The sequence below is a fragment of the Nyctibius grandis genome, chromosome 22 (genome assembly GCF_013368605.1).
Source record: "Nyctibius grandis isolate bNycGra1 chromosome 22, bNycGra1.pri, whole genome shotgun sequence".
NCBI lineage: Eukaryota > Metazoa > Chordata > Aves > Nyctibiiformes > Nyctibiidae > Nyctibius > Nyctibius grandis.
Window position 1 is genome coordinate 8,556,926 of NC_090679.1, and position 24,395 is coordinate 8,581,320.

General features: G+C 42.3%; 1 protein-coding gene across 8 annotated transcripts in view; it reads left to right on the top strand.

Moving 5' to 3' along the window:
• ANKHD1 (ankyrin repeat and KH domain containing 1) overlaps nt 1-24,395 on the top strand; it is a 120,999-nt gene that overhangs the window by 27,399 nt on the left and 69,205 nt on the right. For all 8 annotated transcript variants that reach the window (XM_068417298.1, XM_068417300.1, XM_068417299.1 and 5 more), the window contains exons 3-6: nt 15,921-16,077; nt 20,567-20,714; nt 21,626-21,773; nt 22,851-23,084. In XM_068417298.1, coding sequence (XP_068273399.1) covers nt 15,921-16,077; nt 20,567-20,714; nt 21,626-21,773; nt 22,851-23,084 — 687 coding nt within the window. The remainder of the gene's footprint in view (nt 1-15,920; nt 16,078-20,566; nt 20,715-21,625; nt 21,774-22,850; nt 23,085-24,395) is intronic.

Consider the following 24,395-nt stretch of genomic DNA (forward strand, 5'->3'; position numbering starts at 1 on the left):
TCCCCTTTAATCCTAGTGAAGCACCAAAACAAATTCTCAACCAGAATAGATGTCTATAAACTAGTGCTTAATCGCATCCTTGTCCTTTATAATTTGGATTAAAGTTAACATTGTGTTTTGAATATTGCTCTTGTATGCAAGCCCATACATTTTCTTAGAATCAAAAACAAGTTAGAAAGGAGGCCTTAGCTACCGTGGGTCAAAGTGCTTTTTTTATTAAAAACAAACAAACAAACAAACAAAAAAAAAAAAAACAAAAAAACCCCTCACAAAACCAGACCAGAACAAACCCCAACTGTTTACTGGAGCTGGTAGAATTAGCTGTTACTCTGTGACTTGTTTAATGAAAATACCTGAGTTACTGTCAGATCTTGTTGTACAATACTGCACTAACTAAAACTAGCGCATGTACTGAGGGAAGACAGGCAGGGTCCTGGGACTTTTCTATAGGGTGCAGGTTTTTTTGTTCTAAATATTCCAAAATAGATGCCGAGTAGACGTTAGTTCTTTACAGACTGAGAAAATCTAGAAAGAGTAGTTTGTGCTCTGGGGATCATCCCTGGCTTAGCACGTGCCTTACAACAGTTGTAGTTACGGGGTTGCAGCTGTCCCAGGGTTAGGGCAGTTTCTTGATGGATAATGGTTTTGTCTGACTCTTTCCTATTGCAGGTCCTATGGGTGTCAGGCAGGTTTTTGGTGGTTTTGTTTGTTGTTGTTGGGGGTTTTTTTGGTTTGGTTGTTTGTTTTGTTTTTTTTTTTTTTTTGGCCGATCTTCTCCCTTTGCTCTTAACTCGTAATGAGTAAACAGAAGCTTTTTCCTCCTCCAAGGCCAAATTCGAACGTCTGTACTTGCATTTGGTATGTCTTGCAAGCCAAAACACAGATAGTTTGAACGAACTTCTTTCGTAGGAATCTCTATTGCCACACATTGAAAAGATCTAGTTTAGCTTCATCTCTTCAGCCCTACAGGTTTTTTTTGTGTTTTGTTTTGTTTTTTTTTGTTGTTGTTGTTGGGGTTTTTTTGGGTTTTTTTTGAAAAAAGCCAGGTTCCTTGAAGGAACTAAACTTTTTTCCAGTACAGAATCTTGGGGCTGAGGAAGGTGCTCCTTTCTCCTCTCCTTTCTGTCTTAACCTCTCCATCTTGTTGCTTGTTGAATATGCTCGCTGAGCAGATGCTCCGGCCAGGAGGGATCCTGTGGAATCACAGATGAGAGAAATCAGCAGGTACACGTCGATTGAAGCCTGGCTGTTAGTGGTAGGTAGAGAGTAGGAACATCAGTCCAGGGGTTCATGTGTAGTAGCTCTCGGTGCATACCAGGGAGTTCTTTGCCGTGATTGGTTGTGGTATTTCATAGGTGCGGGGAATGTACTCACTAGGTTTTGGACCAAGGCTTAATTCTTCCAAAGATACTTCAAAAACAAACAAACAAACAAGCAAAAAACAAACAAAAAACCCCCAACCAACCAAAAAAACCCAAACAAACAAAAAAAACCAAAAAACACCCCCCCCAAAAAAAAACCCAGGAAAAAGGAAAAGGAGAGAATGAGTGAACAGTCCAGACCAATCCAGACAAGTTCGGCATTAATGTCTGTTCAGTTCATAATTGTGTTAAGTTTTTGCTTCTCTGCTAGAGGAAATATGAACACTTTCTTGTACTTGAATATAATTCTTCAGGCTTTGTGTTGAATTTCCAAGCCCTCTCATATTCTCCCCTGAGCTTTAGTTTGCTTTGTTTAAAGCAATTCAGCCATTGAATTGCTGTTTAAATGATGACTGCGACAGAACTGGCAATTTTTTTCCTGTATTATTGCTTCTGTCCTAATTGTAGCTGCTGCTTTAAAGGACAAGGTAATCCAAGAGGCAGATATCTCTCCCACTTATCTGCAGTGAGATGGGTGAAAAAGCTGTTTGCTGATGAAGTACCTCTGTAACTATGACGCAGGAGTAATTCATGATACTTCCATATTAACTACATGTAATATGTATGGGATCAAAGTGCATTTGGTTGAGTGATTTTATGCACATGCATGATGAATCGGACGAGTGTGTCTGAAGGTCCCGGTGCCTGTAAGGAATCAGCAGTGCTGAAGATTGTATCTGGGATCTTGTCACCTTGTAATAAGGCAAATGTTTCTTTGCTGGAAGTTTAATAGAAACAAAATATTGAAAAATTGAAAGGCTGGGTTTCTTTGTAAAGATATTTGATTAAAAACATAAAAATGTGGACATTCTGGAGGAATGGCACAGGGGAAGGTGTGTGAGGTGGCTGGGGTGGTTTAGTGGTTATTCGCTGTCACCATCAGGCAGGAATCTTCTGTTCCTGGCTGCAGTTTTCTCTCCTCTTGCCTGTTCTGGTGGTGGCTAAGAAAGACCCTTTGCCAGTCAAATTCATCTTGCTGTGCTGGTACAAAACTCCCTCTTCCCAAATGTGAGTGCAGTGGGGCTGGTGGGAGTGCCTGGGGAAACCCAGGGAGAGGAGGAGCACTGAGTCATCTTCTGGCAGTGGCCAAATGTTAGATGGGCACGGAAGAGCTCATGTAATTTCAGCTTCAGAAAAGGTAACTCAATTTTCATACAATGAGAGAAAAGTGGATGCATAGTGAAAGCTTGCAAAAATGGAACTGATAGGAAAAATGTAGAGTTATGCTGTAGCAAAGTCTGTCATGGTCAGGAATTTAAAGAAGTTGAAGAGTATGAGGAGATAGTTATACTTTTCTGGGATTATTCTTTCCTATTTCAACTCTCATGTGGTAACAAAACTCTGTCACAAGGTTTAAACCGATCTTTCATTTTAGTATTTTAAGTTAAAATGTGTGTGGTATTCTGTATCTGTCAAATATCCGTATTCTTTCTTGCATTCTGAAACCAAAGGAAATGGGTGCATTGGGTTGGTGGAGAGGAATCAGATGGAACTGCAGACTGCTTGGAGGTCTGTGTAGAGCTGGGATTTCATTGCTGAATTTGCTTACGGGGCTTCCAAGCTTTAGTAAAAGTGGAAGTTGCTGGCTAATGTTGTGAATTACCTGACTAGGTGACCTGGTATTGAAGTAACATGAGACTAAATTGAAATCTAAGGGGGGAAACTCTCAAAATAAATGTAAATGTTAATGAGTATTGACTAGTTAAACAAGAATCCATGTTTGTGCTGAAGTATAGAAAATTAGTTTTCAGGTTTTGAGATATCTGAGCACGCTGATGTAAAAGCAGATGATCCCCAAGAGGAACCTTTGTCATGGTAATGTTACCAAAATAACAGTAAGAACTAATTGTAGATGGAGAAGTGCTTCCTAGCTTTTGATTCTGGAAAAAGAAAATCTCGCTGCTGCAGTTGCCATCCTGGGAAGCAGAGAGAAATGTCATCGAGATTTCTGGCTCCTGCTCTGACCACGACGCTGAAATGTATGTGAATGCTAATACAATATTAAGAGTTTGCAGTGGCAAGCAAGTGAAAAATTAGAAGCTGGAATTAAGGGTAATTTTCTCCAGTGGCATGTGTACGTTGTGATGGCCTTTCAGTTTTTTCCAGACATCCCCTTTCACTTGTGGATATTGCTCAAGTGGGTGAGTTACTATTATTTTTAAGAGTGGGGATTTGTGAAGAAAGGGATATTTTGAGGTTAAGAGCATGAAATACAACCCCCGAGAATAAAATTCTATTTCTGCTTTTGCCAGAAAATGCTTAGCAGATGATCTGAACATGATTTTTCAGATAGCATTGCAAATGTCATTTTTGGGTGTGATGGTTTGCTGTCAGGAATCTCATTTGTAGAAACCAAAAACTCGGCTGTTCTGGAAGTCTGTGGGGAACTGTGATGGTGACACATGAAATATTGTAAAATGCTAATTATTTAAAAAAAAAAAAACACCAAACCCTCAAGCTGTAGCTCTTAATTTGATGCCAAATGAGTTTTATTTAGCATGTCCAGATACTAATTGAGAAGAATAAAAATAGAAGGTTCTGCTGATGAATTCTGCTTGTGCCACGCACTCGGTGATGCAGAGGGGAAAAAGTACACTCTCATACACATTTGGTACAAACTTTCACTATAAAAGGATAAATTCTGTGTTCAGCATAGTTACAACAGGGATGTTAAGGGTACAGTAAGTTTTCAGTGCACTGGAGCTAAGACCAGACTATAATTTTGATATTCAGTGGTGAAGATTACAAAGGCGTGTGCTTGACTTTGAAAAGAATGAAAGCCTCAATGTAGTTTTTTTTAGTGGTTTAGGAAACAAAGCGAAAATAAACCCTACCATATCGAACCTCTGCTTCTCCCTGCCTGCGACTGATAATGTTGGAGTGACCAGTTGAAAAGTGGAGCAGCTTTCTGGTTAATGCTTTTCTCAAAAAGAGACTATAGGCTATACCTACCCTAAAATGTCTTCTGAATGAGAACTTTCACAGGACCAAACTTGTTTTCCTGGGGGATCTAGCTAAGCAAAAAATAGCATTTTTTTGGGCGGGAAGGTTAAACTTTTGCAGGGTTTAGTTAGTTGTGGTCGAAATAGTTCACCATTACATAATAAACATGTTTAGCCTCGGTCTGAGGCTGCCATCAAGAGATGTTCTCATCTTTCCCTGGCAGGTTTTCTCTCCTAAGCGATTTGGGATTTGCCACCTTCCTCCTCTCCTTCCCCAGTCAAACCAAATTTCTCTATTTTTACAAGCCTTTTGCCATCTTGAGGGCGTGTTTCAGATGTGCCAGGATTTTAAATAGTAGTGCTGCCGTTGATTGTCTGATTGTTTCACCCTTTTGGGTCTGAAGTTGGGCACAACATCAGGTTTCCTTGGCACAGTAATGAATGCTTCCTTTCTGCCGCCGGGGTCAGCTCCTGGTGACACATTAAGCCAGCAGAACTGTTTGCAGGAGAATTCTTTTATTGTGTTTTGGAAGATGGCAAAGGCTTACTCAAGGAGTTAAGCTGAGCCTTTCTGCCGTCGGATTGGCACCAAGTGCCTAAGCTACGCTGAGCTTATCCTCTGTTTGCTGGCACTGTGCATGGGGAAGTCTGCTCTTTCTTCTCTACAGGTTCTCTGCTGGGAGAGTTTGCAGTTTTTCTGTAGCTGTATGGGATTTCCAGGCATACGGTAGGAGGTACCGGATTGAACGACTGAACAGCGTAGGCAGAGTCAGACCAGCTCTTCTAGAAAGAGCTAGACCTACTGCAGAGACCTTCTGCAGTTACTCTGCACTCTGTGACCACAGCCCTTCTCTGAGATATCTGATGGGCTAACTGGCCAGGCACGGTTACTCAAGGCATCCCAAAAGTGCCAAATTCAGTTAATGCACGTGATCCAGCTCTGAGGTACCTGAGCAATAGCCATGCCTTCCCTGAAGCAGCGGTTATATCGTGTGCTGTGTGAAGGTGCGTGAAGCTTTTGCCTGGGTAGAGGTATGTCAGTGCTCGTTACAGGGCTTGGCTGCTGTGGAGCAGCTTCTTGATAGGGATTAGTTTGCTAAGAAATGCTGTAACTGCTCTGCAAATACATCGGTGTAAAGGACTGAAGCATTAGGAAGGCTCATGGCTAGCTTTGACTGCACACAGGAGGGGACTGGGTGATAGCTCTGCATGATTTTTTGCTTGTATGTTTTATTTGGAGGCATCCCATGACACAGTAACAGCTTAGTCCGTTCTAAACGGTTTCTGGACTGAGATTTTTTGAGTATAACAGTGGTGATCTGCTCACCCACCATGTCGTGTCAGAAAGATGCTTCCTTTACCTTGTTGCATGATCTGTTTCCGGCAAAAGTGCTGAACTTTTTTTTTTTTAAATCTCAGGAAGGTGTTGGCAAAACTTAAAACTTAAAATCTCGTTTTGTATGAAAGAATCCCTTCTAGGTGGTACATTTTGTAGTGAGGAAATGAACATGACCTCTCACTGAAGTCTCTTATAGCTTGAGTTCCCCCCACCAAAATCCGGCCCTTGCAAGTGGGGAAGGAATAGCCAACAGAAGACTTCACACTTGTCCAAAGACTTTTCTATCTGACCTAGAAGCTGGCATCTTACCAATGCTTGATTTTGAGTTATCATGACTTCGGGGAGGGGAGTTTAAATATTTATTCATTGGATTTTATCTTGGAAAGACATTTTGGGGTAGCAGACAAGCTCTGTTTTTTGATATGTTACATTGGCTTTGTAGTACCCGAACTTTCACACCTGGATAGGTTTACCAATAGCAACAGAAAACAGCCAAGGAGCTAAACCTCTGTGGCAACGAATAAGCTGAGTAAACTTCAGGGTTACCATTTCAATCGTGAAATCATAGAATAGTTTGGGTTGGAAGAGACCTTAAAGCCCATCTAGTTCCAGCCCCCCTGCCACGGGCAGGGACACCTTCCACCAGACCAGGTTGCTCCGAGCCCCATCCAACCTGGCCTTGAACACTGCCAGGGAGGGGGCAGCCACAGCTTCTCTGGGCAACCTGGGCCAGGGTCTCACCACCCTCACAGGAAAGAATTTCTTCCTATATCTCATCTCAATCTCCCCTCTTTCAGTTTAAAACCGTTCCCCCTCGTCCTGTCACTACTTGCCCTTGTAAAATCAGGGCATGTCATTGAGCTGAAATCTGGTCAATACAGCAGAATACAATCAGGAGGGACATTCCCCTACCCTGGGTTTTCTGTTGGGTTTTATCAGGTGATAAATCATCTGCTGAGGAAGCTATCAAGCTGCAGCCTGCTCAGGCAAGCTGACAGTGCTGCCCAGGAGGAGTTACTCGCGTTGTGAAAATCCCGGAGCAAGCCAGGGCAGTAGGTGCGGTCTGAAGCACTGTGGTGGTTGCACAGATCCGGAGCCCTGCTTCCCAGGGAACGGCCCTGCCTTTCGAGAGGTTGGTTTTTAATCGGCACAGTAGGAAAGAACGCTATTAGCCTTCCAGAAACGTTACTGGCTGACACTAATCGAGGTTCAAAAACTTTGGAAGGTGCTGTTGTAGAGCCTTTAGAGAAGTGTATTTGTTGGAAAGGAAAAATCTTTCAGTTATGATATGGCTGGTTGTAAGACAAATCCCCTGGGTACCTTATTTTGCCCTAGTAAAAAGGAGACTATAAGGAGCACAAAAATCAGACCTGTAAACTCGCCATATATGCCATGTAGTCAACTTGAATAATCCACCCCTGCTGTATTTGAGGGAGCGTTGTGAATTTCAGCAAGAAGTTTAGTAATGGTCAGCTGAGTTACAATTTAAGCACATGGGCAATGTATAGACGCACTTAGAGAGCAGGGATATAGTTATATTTTTTTTCCTGCTACTGGCCGCTGAAGATGGGCTAGGGAACTAGTTTAGTCTGAACAAGGATTGATCAGGCCTTTGAAGATATGACCAATATGCATCACCATAATTTTGTCTCCTTTGACTTGTGTTCACATATGTCTTTTGGGAGTAACGCTTTCTGTTAAATAGGGATTAAGGTTTCCTATCTTTGAGTTTGAGTATTATACAGTGCAGAAAGACTGATTTAGGAAGAATCCAGAGCAGGAAGGGAGACCCACCCAATGTAGTTAATGATATTTTCTTGTTCAAAATCATTATTGGTGTTTAGAGATTCATATTATCTATGAAATTGCGTGCTTATTTAGGCACTAGTGGGTAATCTCATACCCAGTGGCACAGTAATGTGTGATAATCTGTTCTGTAGTGATTAGAAAGGGTATTGCCAAGTGCCTTAGATGTCTTCTCGAGGATGTGCCAGACCATAATCAAAGTGTTCTTGGATTGGGATGATAGGGTAAGATTATAAGCAAGCTTGTTGCAACATGGAAGTATGTTGGAGCGAGTCCAGAGGAGGGCGACCAAGCTGGTGAAGGGTCTGGAGGGTCTGACCTCCAAGGAACGGCTGAGGGAGCTGGGGGTGTTTAGCCTGGAGAAGAGGAGGCTCAGAGGTGACCTTAGTGCAGTCTACAACTACCTGAAGGGAGGTTGTAGTGAAGTGGGAGTCGGCCTCTTCTCCCGGGCAACCAGTGATAGGACAAGAGGACACAGCCTCAAGCTTCGCCAGGGGAGGTTCAGGTTGGACATTAGGAAGCATTTCTTCTCAGCAAGGGTCATTAGCCATTGGAAGGGGCTGCCCAGGGAGGTGGTGGAGTCACCATCTCTGGATGTGTTTAAGAAAAGCCTGGACATGGCACTTAGTGCCCTGGTCTAGTTGCCATGGTGGTGTCAGGGCAATGGTTGGACTCGATGAGCCCAGAGGGCTCTTCCAACCTGGTTGATTTTGTGTGTGATTCTGTGTATGGCATTTTAAATGTCAGGAGTGAGAATTCAAAAACTTTGAACGAGCATTTCTGTTCAAAGTTCATCTTTCTTCTGAATGATGCAAAAGATGAGGTAAAAAAAAGTTATGGTAAAGGGGTTTTTGCTCCCAGTGTATTTATAAAGGGCAGGTGTGTCAGGAGAGGACTTGTGTGCTATGAAATTGGTGTCAAAATGTGGGTTTCTTGAAAGGCAAAGTAGAATCAGCTATTCCTGAACAGGGTTTATGTCATTATACAGAAAATGTTAGCAATGAAATGTAGGCAGGTAAGGCAAAGTACAGTGTCTGAAGTAACTGGTCGAGTTTGGTGGTGTGGTTTGGGGTTTTTTTGTTATGGATATTCCAGATGCAAAATTTCTGCACTTTTCGGTACAACACTTAGTGCATCCTCGGATTACAAGGTCCTGAAGGTCTCCCTTCACACGTGGTCCTGGGTACTGCATTAGATGTGATTCGGGTCTGTAAATATTGTGTGAATTCTTCAAAAGCTCACCAGAATCATAGGGCAGTTCAAGTATGGCATGCTTAACTCAATAACAAGGGTTTAAAACTTTAACTGTATTTTTCTAATTCCTATATACAAAGAGCACTACTCAATGTGTACTTTCTTCCTTGAGGACTTTAGTCGGAGCAATCAGCATACAAGAAAACACATTTAAATATTTAAAATATATTCAAAAAATTGTAAATACGTTATATCCCTCATTCTGACGTTGTAAATTAGATATCTTGATGCAGAAACAGTGAAACTTGACAATGGTTATTCCTTTTGATTTGCTTGGCTTTGGACTGTGTTTTGCAAGAAAACAGAGCCAACACGACCCATTCCCAGTTTAGATGGGCTGAAATAATGTGTGTTGTGTCCTTACTGGGATCTCGCTTGTCTGTCTGTCTGTCCATTGCTGTGTGATCACATAATCTGTGCCCGCGTCCCTCTTAGCGGCAGCGGCCGTGCTGGGAGCACCGTGCAGTAGTTGAGCGGAGCAGGCACAGGGCTGGCAGTGAGTGTGCTCTTGGTGGCCGTGCTGGGCTCGCCAATTCCAGTTGCTTCACCACCTGGCCGCTGACTGAAGTGACTTGTTCAAGGCACTAGAATTTTGCAAACCTTGCTTAGGCGTTAAACACGGGCAGCAGGTTAGAGGTGACGCAGGGTTTGCCTGGGTTTGCCAGAAGATTTATGTGGGTCTTGGTGGCTGTGCTGACAACACTATACTTCAGTTTACTGGCTCTGAAAACGATGTAATCCCAACCTGGCGTTTGGGAAAATATTTTTACATCACTGGAGTGGAGCGAAGTGCACCCTTTTTTGTTAGTTATATGGGAAATTAGGAAATCCCTTTCTGTTAGCATACACAGAGCAGAAGTGATGCCATCGCAGCGAGCAGCAGCCTGCTGTTCGGTACACGTCTGATACCATCTCTGCTCGCTTCCGCCACTGCTAGAATTTACAGAAAATAGTAAGTGGTAATTTTCTGCGGATGCTGCACTACTCCTAAGTATTACCAGAAATAAACATAACACGTGGATTATGAGGTCTTGAGAAATCTCTTTTCTTTAGGAAATCTTCTCTTAGATTCTACTCATAACATGCCTGAACTGAATTCCCCTGATGTGCTCTTAGGGCAGCCATACCTGTGTTGAGAATTTGAGTTAAGCCACCGGAGACCTTTCAAAACAGGGTATGCTCAGTCCTGCTTGTTGCCTTCTTGTCTTGTGAGAGCACCTGTGTGATGTGCGAGAATTAATACTTCTATGGTAGAGTTACTGCTTGTTGACACAAGCCTGTAGCAGTTACTTTTCAGAGTCTAGAACATCTCAATTTCTCTGAATGGGTTTCCAATAAAGAAGCTAAAACAAAGTCCCCTCTCTCCTGAACCCTCTTCACCTTGTTTGAGATGCTACTCATACACCATGCTGATTAAAGCAGGTTCTTGACATACCATTTAAAAAAAAAAACCCAAACATTTCTGGGCCACGATTCTCATTTCATTCTTCTTTTGGGCTTTTAAAGCTGTCCACATTTCCATCAAAACCTGCCTTTGAAGGACAAGTGATGTAAGACCTTAAGGAAACAGAGCATCCCTTTAACCTTCTGGGACCAGCAGATGATTCCATGTGAGCTGAAGCTGAGTTAGACTTTGTGATGAATGTGAGATCGTAAGGTGAATGGCCTCAAGTGTGTGTTAGACCATACGGTGTGCTGGAACTGACTGGGAAGGAGCATAATCACCACTGAATCTGCAGGTTTTTTTGAGGATTGTTGGACGTTACCTCTTGAGTTTAGATTTGTTGATCTCTGGAACAATCTCCTTTGATGTTCAAAGCGTATGTTGACACCAGTTGTGTGTGGTATGAGGGATGTAACTGGGGGCTCTGTACCAGACTGATTTTTTTAAGATGTTCTAAATGGTGATAATTATGAGCTACTAGCTAGAAACTACACTTATTTTCTTTATCCTTGTTATTAACTTTATCCGGTTGGGGAGGGCAGAGCAACTGATGCTCCTGTGAGAATGTTCCTTTTCTTGAAATAGAAGGGAAGGGAATGGTTGCTTGAGTGGGGATATCTGACTTGTTCCTTTACTGCAGTGAACTTGAAACAACTCTGGCCTAGGTTACTCATGTTGGTTCTTCAAGATTTATCCACGGCTTTCAACTTCTGTGTTCAAATTGTGAAAATACACAGACGTGGTTTTCAGAGAATCTAATCCCTGATTCCTCATGGCAGAATCACACCAGCAGTACAAGGTCCTGCCCTTCTGAGCTTTCCAAGGACACAAACCTGCTGGTGTTTTTTCCTGCAGTGATATCTGTATCTTTGACTCGTTAAACTGAGGAAGATCCCGCTGAGAGGCTACCAGCTCATTCCAGGTTACGCTAAAACTCTAACCTTGGTAGTTACATGGTAGGAATATCCTGATGAGTCTGAAGGTCAATAAGGAAGCCCGTGCTTCAAATCAGAGTGTTGGTTATAGGTACATAGGTGTGTATCTGATGAGCAAATTTTCCCTTGAAAGGTGAGCTTCTTGTTCTAATACACCTCTATAACCAACTTCAAGCTAATTTAAATAGTTCACTAGTATGGCACTAACTTGTGGAACATCTGGGACTCTCTGCTGCTATGTTCAGTCATGCTGTGTGCCATAGTAGCTTTAGGGGAAAAAAAAGTCATCTGCTCCAGACTCAACCTAGTTAGATAGGAATCAGTTGTGCTGGACATTGCATCTCTGTTAAACTGCTGAATTTTGTTGACTTGTTTAAACTGGTGGAAAAACCCTTTTCAGATGCAGCCTGAATCTGGGTACTGTAGAATTGGTGATTTGTGGCCCCGTAGAAGGACTGATCTGCTTGCAGATCTTAGAATTCATACTTTTCTCTCTCATTTAGAGATCTCCAGTGTGTTGATGTGTTGGATGGGGAGGAGCTAGGTCATCTATTTCCAGTCAGAGAAGAGTATAGAGTCACAGAATGTTTTTTGGGTTGGAAGTGACCTTTAAAAATCATCCTGTGCCCTGGGCAGGGACATTTTCCACTAGGTCGGGTTGCTCAAAGCCCTGTCCAACCTGTCCTTGAACGCTTCCAGGGATGGGGTACCTACAACGCCTCTGGGCAGCCTGTTCCCAGGGATGGTTAAGAGCTGTCTTTTCAGTTGTTGGATAACGCTGCTGGCCTTGTCCCTGCCAGGGTTTGTGAACACACTGGCACGTGGCTTCAGCAGAAGGTGCTCAGCTAAAGAACTGCCCCACAAAGGCAGACGGAATGGGGACTAGCTGTGGACACTTGAGGGAAAACCAGTAAGATCACAGGTGAGAGTCTCTCTCTATCCTTCCAGTAGTCTCTTGTTCAGGACAAAATAGTGACTTCCAGGGCCATGCTGCTTGGTATTACTGTAAAGCCTGTGCCTTCTAGGAACCTTCTATGTACCTTTGCATTGGGAACGTCATCATCTCCATATGCTTAGTGACTGTAGACTGTTCTCAATGACAAACAGCCCACATTGGCGCCCATATTCTCTTTTCAGTCTTACCCTGCAACAGTGATCAGTTCATGAAAAGATGACGTTGCACAGCCTCTGTGGTGGCTTGTGTTCCTGAAAATGTGCCATTGCCCCCAGGAAGCCCAGAATGTCCAACAGTGGGCTTCGGGTCAGGCAGTGTCAGAGCAGTAATCAGCAACACACCAGTGAGACTGTAATAATGTGAGAAATCGTGATCACTGGTGTGCAAGAAGGATGAATTTGAGCAAATGTGGAGGGTGATCTTGAGGATGCTTTCGGTATTTGTTGGGTGGGAGGAGACAAGAAGTTTTAGTCCAGCACCTGCATGTAGATCAGATTGTTGCTGTCGCTGTGTGTATGAGGTGTCTTAAACACCTGGGAGAGGGACACAAGAGCAAATGGTTATGGACACAAAACCAATTAAATTCAAGATTAAAAGATAAGTGAGTGTTACAGCAATAAGTTTCTGGCATAGTCATCCTAAATCGCAGCGAAGTAAAAACTGAGCAGTTATTTAGATGGTGCTGTAAACCTGCAAGAGGGAAACCAATGAATGGGTGCCTGCAGTGGTGATTCTGGCAGTCTGTCTCCTTTTTCTCCACCCAGCCTAACAAATGTCTGCTCTGATGTCTTCTGTGGCTGTTGATTAGTTTTGGCATGTGCAATATAAAAAAAAAGTATGAAATTAACAGCTGGGGATGGCACCTGGGTTGAGCCCTCACTGGTGAGGTAAATAAAAGGCATCTTGAGCTTACCCTCCGAAAGTCCTTGGTGTGGTTATAGCACCTTTTTTGGAACAAAGTAGGAACCTGTAGTGAGCTGTATGTGTGCTTTACTAGCTGGAAGGAAGAGCCAGCGAGCTGTGGTTGGTGAGTCCTGCGGGAGACCACCAGCAGTAATCCATGAAAACGTACTTTGGAGCAGGAGCTCTGCAGTGGCTGAGGTTCATTTGTCTTTATAGGACATAGGACTTAGGTCTGTGGTGGGGTTTCTCTTGCCTTCAGAAATCCCGTGTATGAATGCTTCAACAAGGAAACTTGAAGAATGGAGAGGATAGTCAAGCTTGTCGAGGTCACCTGTCTGATGTACTCCCTTAGTGAGCTGAAACAATTGAGATACCCAGTGTAGTTTCAGATAGCCAGGTCCTTTGGGGTTTTTTGTTGTTGTTTTCGTTGATTTGGTTTGGTTTGTTTTTTTGACTGGGCTACTTATTTCCCGGTTCTTTTGCCAGCAGTAGAGCTGGTTACCAGCTCCTTCATGAGATCCTTCTCAGGGGAGGGAAACTACTGTTGTGCTGCTCTGTGTAAGCTAAAGCTATGCTTTTTTTTAGACTTTGCTCAGGCATCATTTTCCTAAATCCTGTGGATTTCTCTCAAGTATTTTTCCACTTTGCTTACCGTGGTGTTCAGCTTTGGCTGCAGTGGTCCTGGACGAGGCCTCAGTGCTGAGTTGTGAAGACTTAATTCCCTTTCTTTCCTTAGGCACTACTGTGTACACTGCAAGCTAGTGTAAGCCAGCACTGCCACCAGAAATAGCTAGTGTAAACATCCGTGTGGTTACTCTGTGAGCTGTCCTGGGGAAGCAGATCTATGTAAAAACTATCACTCTCTCTGTGTTTGGTACTAAATTGGTGCCTGGGCGCAGTGTCGCAGTGACTGTCCCCCGCTGTCCCACCTGCCACAACTGCAGAGCCGACACGACTTGCATCCCCCTTTAAACCAACAACAAGTGCAGTTTATGTTGATACGTGAGGTGTGAGCTGTGGCGTGACGCTGCTTGTTTATAGCCTCGCTATATGGAACAGCCGTGGCTACAAGGGTTGTGGCCTCAACAGCTGGGAGGTGGAAGGGGGCGGTGTGGCCGGTAGCCTCTTCAGGTACGTGGACTAAAGAGTCTGTGGCCCTGCGTTTCTCTACGATTACCCTGCAGTGCAGTAGACAATCTTCAAAAGCCAGATGGGTGTAGTGTAGACAGATCTAGTTGTCATTTCTCATTTTATTGTGGAGCGGGTAAATTATTATAAACTGGTTTTCGTAGCCTCTCGACAATGCTGAAGTGATCCAGATGCTGGAGTCAAGGAGGTAGCGCACTTGGATCTGACTGAGCATCTTAAGCAGCTTCATAGCCCGTGCTCAGTTTCAGTCGGCCAAGTAAACTTCTGCCCCCCATCGTAGGTGTCTGCCTCGATGGCAGGATGGGGACTCTGCAGCATTTCCAGCAACACCGAGTATGAGTGCTGTGAGCCAACCCTTACCAGCAGTGCTGTAGGGTAGTGTAACACTGTGCCTGGGATCTGCTGGCCTAAATTCTTTTCAGGGTGGAGAAATCTGGTAAGTATTGATTTTTACGTTAATGAGAAACAAATTGGATGCTCTCAAACTGGGGAAATATATTGTCTGAAGACAAAGTTTGAAACTTTTAAAGTATGATTTCAGTATTTAGTCTGTAAGAATTACAAGCTGGGTTGTGGGAGACATGGTGTAACTCAATCTTGCAGAGATATGCACATACCAAATAGCAAATCTTCTGAGGTGTAAGATGCATTATTTTCAGAGGTTTATATCTGATTTGACCCTTTTAGCAGCTAAGGAATTGAGAAGTTACTGGTTCATCCCTGGTGAAGATAGCTAATCTATAATCCTGTAACCATTTACTTTTTGTAACATGTGAAATTGAATATTTTTTTTTTTTGTAGAGGGGGTTACTATTCATCAGCGCATTTCTTTACACTATTTGCACATTTGTATATGCAAATATAAGCCCTGCCTACACTCCAGAGGCAACTGTGCAGTGATGTTTGCATATGTAAAATAGCCTGTGCTGAACTATACTGTGCTTTACTCCTCTGTGGAGTAAAACTACACAGCTCTACCATGATTTTGTAGCAGCCATGGAAATGAGTGGGATAAATACCTTCTTACGTGCTGTTCTGTGGTGGCCTTCAGCTCTAGTCTTGCAGCAAAGAAACTGCTTTGAAAAAAGAAACTGTTATAGAAGTTCCTTGCGTCTAAACATTTCTACTGTGCAATGTTAGTGTAGAGGGGGCACTGATTTCTAGTATACTTAAAATATTTGAAATTTTGTTTCATAACTTTTGAGCCTGTAGCTAGAGCTGTGCAGTTTAGAATGTTAAATTATTGGGAATTTAAGCTAATAACTTTTAAAAATTTTTTTCCTACTCTTAAGAAAAAGTAGTTAGAGCTAGATCCACTTCGTTTTGGGTGGACTTGGGTGGGAAAGGTGTCATTTTAAAATGGTGTAATTTTAAATTGGAAAATTCTTCACATTCAGAAAATATTAAACCAAGCCTGTAGAATAATACCTGTTTCTCAAACTTCTGCTTTTGGGCTTGACCCCTGGATTTATCCTGATTCCCCCAAGACTTTTTTTTTTTCCTTTCATTCTCCAAGGGTATGAGTTGTGAATTTGGCACAGGTAATGAAGCTGCCAGTTGAAATATAGTTTTCTTACTGCCATATTATAGTTAATTAAGTGTTCAGGTCCTAGGCAAATGTTAACAGTTACTTTTAAGTAGCTGATTTTCTGGCATGTTTGCAAATGATTTTTAACTAATAGTGCATGTGGCTGAAATCTAAAACAGTGTCTTTACATTTCTTTTGTGTGACTTTCCTACTAACCTGACTGATGAACGAACGTACACTGAAGGAATTGGTAAATTGTCCACTGCCGATGGCAAAGCCTTCGCAGATCCCGAGGTTCTCCGGAGACTGACGTCCTCTGTCAGCTGTGCGCTGGATGAAGCTGCTGCTGCATTGACGCGGATGAGAGCAGAGAACAATCACAATGCAGGACAAGTGGACAAGTATGTATCGATCCCTCCCCACCCCCAGTTTCCCAGCTGTAGAATGTAAGCTTGTATTTTTCATTTCGAATTCAGTTAATTTTATAGTTACTACTTGGTAATGTATATGCTCTACTACTAGCAGAAGCAAAGTTCTGAGCCTGAAGGTGTAACTACTGTCCCATCAGATTATTGGCTTCAAAGTGTAAGAGAAAAGTATAAAAAAATGTTACTTTCTAACCTGCTGCTCTTTCTGTGTACTAGACAGTTCGTTTCTTTTTCAAAAACAGGTTAAATTCTTAGTTGTAGAGACTTGGTGATAGTTCTCTAATTACTGCCTCAGCATACTTTGTTGGAAACTAATGAATCTGGTTCATTGTACTAAAAGTTGGAAGAGAATGCTAATACTTAAAGGGCAGTGATTTGCCCCAGGATCTTATTCAGGAACTTAGGGGAAAATTAAACTATATTATCTGATAACTTTTTGTAACTGAGAATTGAGGATGGCATTTAACTCCCATGATGACAGGACTGAGGATTTGTCCTGTCTCGTCAAAAGCTTTCTTCTACGTTGCTAATTTCAAAGCATCTTCAGGGGTCCTGAAATATTTTCTACTCTGACAAGTGATGCAAATAGTTCCTAACCTGTTGGGATGGTGTGACTGCATATACTGTTGAACTTCAGATCTAGGATTAAAAATTGGAAGTCTTAAGTTTTCTTACATATGGATGTCCTCTTGAAATTCAGAGTTGGGATTTGCAAAACAAAGTGCTTACAATAAGGGCAGTAGTCTTGAGTCATTGCTCAAAATGTAAATACAAATATAGACAAATATAGCTTCATTTCCTAACTGAAGCTGGAGAAATTACTTGTGGATCAAAACATGAAGAGATGAAAATATGCCGGGGAAGCATGCTTGAACAGAAAAAGGAAGCATGTAAGAGGTGGAAGCAGGCCAGGTGGCCCATGGGGAATATAGAGACAATGTCTAAGCATACAGGGCTGTGGTTAGGAAAGCCAAAGCCCACCTGGAGGTGAATCTGGCAAAGGGCATGAAAGGCAACAAGAGATACTAGTGTGAGTGTATCAGCTGCAAAAGGAAGATGAGGGAAGATGTGGGCCTGCCTCAGAATATGGCAGGGGACTAGTGATGGAGACACAGTAGAGGAAGAGGTAGTGAATGGTGCCTTTGCCTTGGGATTTACGGGTGAGGTTTGCTTTCAGGAATCCCAAGCCCCTGAGATGAGCAGGAAGGTCTGGACCAAGCCGGGCTTGCCCTTGGTTGGTATCAGGTCAGCAAGCATTTAAACAGGTTGGACATAGTCCAGTGGGCAAGTTCATGGGACCTAATAGAATTTATCCAAGAGTACTGAAGGAGCTGGCTGATGTAACTGCGAGGCCAGTTTCAATTTATTTGAAAGGTCATGGGGAATGAGGGAGGTTTTGGAGGACTGGAAAAAGCCAAACATCCCCACTGTCCTCAAGAAGGGCAAGAAAGAGGATCCAAGGGACTTATAAGCAGGTCAGCCTCACCTGAAAAGGTGATGGAGCAAATCCTACTTGAAACCATTTCTTAACATAGTAAGTACAAAATGATGATGAGAAGTAGTCAGCATGGTTTTACGAAGGAGAGATCAAGGCTGACCTGATCGCCTTCTACAATGAGATGGCTACTTTGGTAGATGAGAGGAGAGCAGTGGATGCTGTTTATCTTGACTTTAGCAAGTCTTTTCACGCTGTATCCCACAGCATCCCGTGGGACAAGCTGATGACGTACAGGCCAGGCAGGTGGACAGTGAGGTGGATTGAAAACTATCTGAACTACTCGGCTCAGAGTTGTTAGTAGCACAAAGTCCAGGTGAAGGCAAGTTGCTAGTGGTGTACTCCAGGGGATGATACTGGGGCTAGTACTGTTTAACATCTTCATCAGTGACCTGCGTGATGGTACAGAGTGCATCCTCAGCAAATGTGCAGATGATACAAAACCTGAAAGGAGTGGCTGGTGGACCAGGTGGTTGTGCTGCCACTCAGAGGGACCGTCACAAGCTGGAGAAAGAGGTCAGCGGGAATCTCGTGAAATTTGACAAAGGGAAATGCAAAGCCTTGCAGCTGGAGAGGAATATCTCTGTGCATTGGTATGGATGGAGAGGGCTGAATAGCTGGAAATCAACTTCGGAGAAAAAGACCTGAGTTTCATGGTGGACAGCAAGTGAAACATGAGCCAGCAATGCACCCTTGGAGCAAAGGTCAACAGCACCCTGTGCTTCAGTTGGAAGAGCATCCCAGTGGCGTTCTTGTCACTTTTACAAAATGTCTTAGAAATACCTCAAAAGGAACCTGAGCAGAGAGCAAACTGTGAGACCTCTTGAAGTGTCTGGGTCAACTAGAATCAACTCCGAGTCTTGGTTTTAATAGCTTTTTCCCAGAGCGTATTTGGTTTCACAGCAGTTCTGTATTATACAAGGTGGCTTAAGGTCATCTTCTGAGAATGACGGATCTGTTTGAGGGTTTGTCTTGCAGATTATGGTGTTGGGTGGCTCCCGTTTCTAAAAGCTAGACTATGTGTGTGCAGAAGTGCGTGACTCCCCACCCTCTCCTCCCGGCTGAACACGGGCACCTGGGCTGTAAATGCCTGGGGGTGTGTGGGTCGCAGCAGGGCTCTTTGCTCGTGCAGTGAGCACACAGCTGTCCCTTGCTGCCTCCCGGGAGAGGGTGGCAGGTTGGATAGTGTCCTGCTGCCTTTTAGTGGGATCCCGTTGCTTCAGTATATGGGCTTGACTATGTAGCCAAATAGTGAACTTTACCAAAATATCAGTTATTTTGCTTAAAATACTTAGTGGTGACGATGCAAATGTAAGTGATCAGACACTGGATGTTCTCTTCAGGTCAGATCTCAGCTTTTATCTAGCAGCTGCTAGCACAGTTTATTTCATTTTGGGGTATATGGCAAATAAGTTCCTTTTAAAATGGGGACTTAACATGGTTTAACCATTACAGTCTTTGAACAATTGAAAATTGAAACTTGTGTGCTTTCCTGGGGGAATTTTGTGCTCAAATGGATATTTTCTTCATTGTGAGTGAATTTCTTGGGTGAACTTCTTTCTTTTACAGAAGAAAAATAGAATTTGGAGGTTTTTAATGAATCTGAGTGTACTAGCTTTTGTTTTAAGAAACAAGCTTCCATATCTTGCAAATAAAACATACCGACAGGAATGCATCACATACAGCCCACTACTGTTTATAACCGAAGGCTCTTCCCCCCTCCCCCCAGGGCATTAGCTGTGGTTTGGTTCCCAGTGGCTGAGGGACCATGGTTCCTTGCATTTATTTTCTAAATAAAATTATATCATCAGCTGGAGAAGTGTAACTGAGTTGGTACTGAGCATGACTTGCTCTTGTTTACACTTGCATTTAGCAGCGCTTTAACAGTGGTCTTTGCTGTTAGACTTTCTTTTTGTACAAAAAAAGATTTGAAGGACAGGTGACTTGGTTTGAAGGAAATTGAAGCTCCGCTCACCTTTTTCAGGATTTGTTTAGTCAGCTTTCCTAGGTCTCAGGGGAAATAGCTCTTCTCTCTACTTCAGAGGTTAGTGATGGTTGAAATAGTGATTATAGACTTGTGAGCTTTTAGACGCCAAGAACTTGGGATTTGTCTTGTCTTTTCCTTCTAACTCTTAGCTTGTAATTACCTTGTGTGGCTTTTTTTAAGGATGAGTTAGTAGTGTTCCGTGCAGGATTTGTGTTATCGCTGTTTAAAAAAATGTACAGTTCAATTGCTTTATTTCACCCATCTGAAAACTTCTGTAGTGTGCTTTTAACATGCATGAAAGGAAACAGAGTAAACTTCTGTAAGGCTCCTTCCTTTCTTCCCTTAAGCTGTCCTTAGGTAAGGTAAAGGTATTTATTTGAAATGCCTGCTTAAATTAACAAACTGATGTTTTCCATTGAAAGGAACAAGCTTTGGGCTAGTGCAGAGAAGGAAATAGCCCCACTAGAGGAGGGGCAACTGTCAGAAGGTTGTCTTGTTGCAGTATTCAGCATTAGTGGTCTCTGTGATACTGGGCTGTTCGATTTTTGGCTTTATCTCTACTAGAAATGTGCCTTGATGCCTACAGCCAGTAGTTTGTCGTGGCCGTAGCCTCTGTGCACCCGGCATTCCACCGCAGTGTGAAGAGCATCCGTCAGGTTTGCCTGTATCTTGCAAACATCACAAATTACCTCGTTTTGAGCGTTCTTCTCTGCATCTAGTCTATATGAGAGCTTATGTGAATTAGCAGCTGATGAGGACAAGAGCTAATTTAGACATAAGCAGGGTCTTTATCTCCGTTTCACCTATGGAAATAATGTGTGTGTATATATACATTCAAAAAAATCTGTAAGATATATTTTCTAGTAAGGCTTAATACTGATGTCAGGAGTCTTTAGGTAAAGACTTCTTCCTTGCATAGGAAAGCTACCCATCTGTCACAGATTTATTTTGAGCTTATTCTGTGATAACTGATTTTCCAGTCGCAGTTTGGCAGAAGCATGCTCGGATGGGGATGTAAACGCTGTCCGGAAGCTGCTGGATGAAGGAAGAAGCGTAAATGAACATACTGAAGAAGGGGAGAGTCTCCTTTGCTTGGCCTGTTCAGCAGGTTATTATGAATTGGCACAAGTAAGTAACCAATATAATCACAACTAAACCTTTGTGAGGAATTGTCTAAGGGGCTTCTTTGATAGGTAAACATTTCAGCTATTCTGATTATAATAATTTTTTATGATCTAAACAGAATATCAGTTAATACAGCTTATTGTGGGCTTCCAGTTATTGTTTGTCTTTTTGATGGAGAATGCCATCATATGTGCCTTTAGGTTCAAGGGACTTGTCTGAGGAATGTATCTTGTGTTTTATGGTGTATCTACCTTTCTGGCATTGTTCTAGATGCAGTCAAGCTGTTCTGCCAAGCAGACGTTGCAAGAAAATCTAAAATAGCAGCAAAATCAAACACTGCTAGTGGTTACCTTCTAAAAACACGTCTCAGTCACTCAGTCCTTTTTTTAATCACATCTGCATCAACAGTGCATTAATTTGTGTTAATTTTTGGCTTTTATACTTGTGTGTCTAAAGGCAGAATTTGAGCTGCTTTGAAGACATTTAGGTGATAGCTCTCAGAAAGTGGCCAGCTTCATGTTTTCATGCCAGGCCAGAGTACAGGGAGAAAACTCTCTTCCTGTGAGCTTGGCCCAATGTGTGCTGTGGTCGTTAATGCAAGTTTACAGTTTCTCTGCTGTCCTTCTGGTTAGCGAATTGCCCTGAGACTTTTGAAAATGTCAGCATCACACTGTAACTAAATGTTGATTTTTAGCAGATATGAACAAATGTAGAAAAATAGTTTCCTGAAGCAGAGCACAGTGCAGGCAGTAATTATAAAAGGTCCTAGAGAGTGCCCTTGTGCTTCCCCATTGGGGGGGTTACTGCAAGGGGGTGTCATGTCTGGCTGGGGAATCATTCTTACAAGCTCCACTGAACTAAAAGCAAAATGTTGGTGTTACAATTTAGTCATTAAAGTGAACTTTTCTCTCTAGGTGCTGCTAGCAATGCATGCGAACGTTGAAGATCGAGGGAATAAAGGAGACATAACTCCCTTAATGGCAGCTGCCAGCGGAGGCTACGTAGATATTGTTAAACTTCTCCTTGTTCATTGTGCAGATGTCAACGCACAGTCTTCAACAGGTAACTGGGGAGCAGGAGCACAAAGAATTAATAAGACTGGCACATAAGATGTGCAGCTGTTCTGAACATCTGTGGTTTTATCTGATAGTTTCATTCACAAGAAAACACAACAGGAACTATTAAGAATAGGCCAGAGACATAGTGGATGTGTTTAGAGCCTTACCTGGCCATTATTAAAGATTGGTTTTAATGTAAACTGTAATGGAAAGCACTGTCCCTGTGAAAACCACTGTGGTGTTAGATGACCAGAAAAATACATGAAGTTTAGTTTTTCTCAACTATATAATCCAGAATTACCCAGTAAGGAGACCATAGGACACAGCTGGTCAAGACCAGTTACTTGAGTCTGTTGCTTTTTACCCAAGAGGAGGTAGAATTCTTTGAGCGTTGAATGTTGTCTACATTGCTGATGCTTGACCACAGCTTAACTAACCTTGCTGAGAGTATTAACCTGCAGTTGGATTCTGCTAATATTAAGATAGAACTTAAACTTTGTTCAGATTTTAAAAAAGTCAGCGTCTGAACTGTGAAGTGTTCTTTTTATCTTGATGCTTAGCCATATTAAGCAGAACTTACCTTAAAATTGACTGTAGCATTTAAAATTGAGCACAAATATGTGATTGTCTGTCACTTCCAGTGCCAGGGTTTTAAATTATCAATTTCTTTTCATCCAGCCAGTAAAAGTTTTTTCAACGGATTACAGGATATAGTCTTAGGCAAAAAAAAACCAAACACCCCCCTGGCCCAAACTCTACAGTGAGCATGAAAATTATTCATTGATGTTTGTGTGTGTGCATTTGTTCTCTCTGTGTCTGCTGAAGTAGGAAGCACAATAATCAAAGAAAAAAAATCCTAATTTGTAATATTGGCTTAGCATTAAAACTCTCGCACATTATAGTTGTGTTGGGATTTTATACCCAGTTTGAAGTTATTGGCTGGAGTAACATTGCTGTGAGGTAAAAGGCTGCTGCTAGTGATGTACTTGGTTTTGTTCAGAGCTGTTAAAACTAATTTCCTTTCCTGTACTAGGAGTCGGTGATGGAAAGGGCTTTCATGTAAACTTCTTCTTCTCTGCAGGGAACACAGCTCTCACTTACGCTTGTGCTGGGGGCTTTGTTGACATAGTGAAGGTGCTATTGAAAGCCGGTGCTAATATAGAAGACCACAATGAGAATGGGCATACCCCCTTAATGGAAGCAGCCAGTGCAGGTCATGTTGAGGTTGCAAGAGTATTGCTGGAATATGGTGCAGGAATCAACACTCACTCCAACGAGTTCAAAGAAAGTGCACTTACACTTGCATGCTATAAAGGTATTGTCTCTTGCCTTGTTTTGTATTTTTGTTTAAATTTATTTGCTAGGATTGGTCTAACTAAAGCTTCCAGCCGTACTTTGAATATTTTCTTCAGAGCTTTGGAATACTGGATTTTGGTTTTAAACTCGATGTCAGAAAATGCTTATCCATGGTGTAGTGGTATTAAGCCTGTCTACTTGTGTCCAGATGTGCTGGACATGTGTTCAACATGCTGCAGATGAAAACTTGTGACTGGCTGCATCCAAACTGTGCTTTGACACACCACCACTCTCCTCTTCCCCCACTACTGCATTCCCTGTTTCATTCAGATTCCCCTCATCGACTGTCTGCAAGTTCTGAAAACATCTCTGTTAGTTGTTAGGAAAATGCAAAGTTAGAATGAATGTTCCTGGAATAACTAATGGGGTGAAAATGTTAGTATTATTGCTGGATGCTTTTCCTTCAGTGTAATTTTGGAGGATATCTATGAATTGTTACGTATTATGAACTTGTAGGGACTTCTTACTTAATTTCTTTTGCTGTTTAAAGTTTCTATAGAAAGTAACCTAGTGCAATGATAATCCCAAGGTGCTTCCAAGGTTTTTTTTTCTTCCAAAAACCTCCATAAAATTTCCAACAGTTGTTTTTTCTCCTAATAGAAGATTTAAGGATGCAGGTTATTGTCATGGTAACTTCAGGTTTTGCCTCTGTGGTTAGAATGGGAGGGTGGATAGTATGTATAACCCATCGGAGAACTTGCATCTGGGTTTGTCGGGGATTTCCTGCAGCATATAGTAGTTCCTTACAGAGGAATTTCAGTAACAGTACTCCTGGATCTGTTGGAGGGACATTCTTGTTTCTTGTGGCCTAAAACTTAATAGAGTGATGTAATGTCAGATCTTCACTGACTAGAGATCTCCTGTGTTATCTTTGGCAAGATGGTTGAGCTACCTTGTCTTGGAGGAGGATACTTGTTGTGAGGATAAAACATATGACTTGTAAAGGACAAATTCTAAAATGACAGAAACCATAACAGATCTGAAAACAATTATTGGTAAAGTTCAGTAGAAGCTTTTAAAAATACTGTCAGATAACATAACATGACATAATGTGTGTATCGTAGTTCTCAGAAATATGTCTGTCAATGCTATGATTAAAAAACTTCAGATTAAGTTCAGATCTACATGGAGCCATCTCTAAAAGATAATACCCAATTGCATGCTGCCTTGGAACACTTAAATGATATGTACAGTTGAATAAGGAATAAGCAGTCTTCTATAGCTTGAAGCCACAAGGAAAGGTTCCTGTTCTGTAAACTTGAATTAGAGA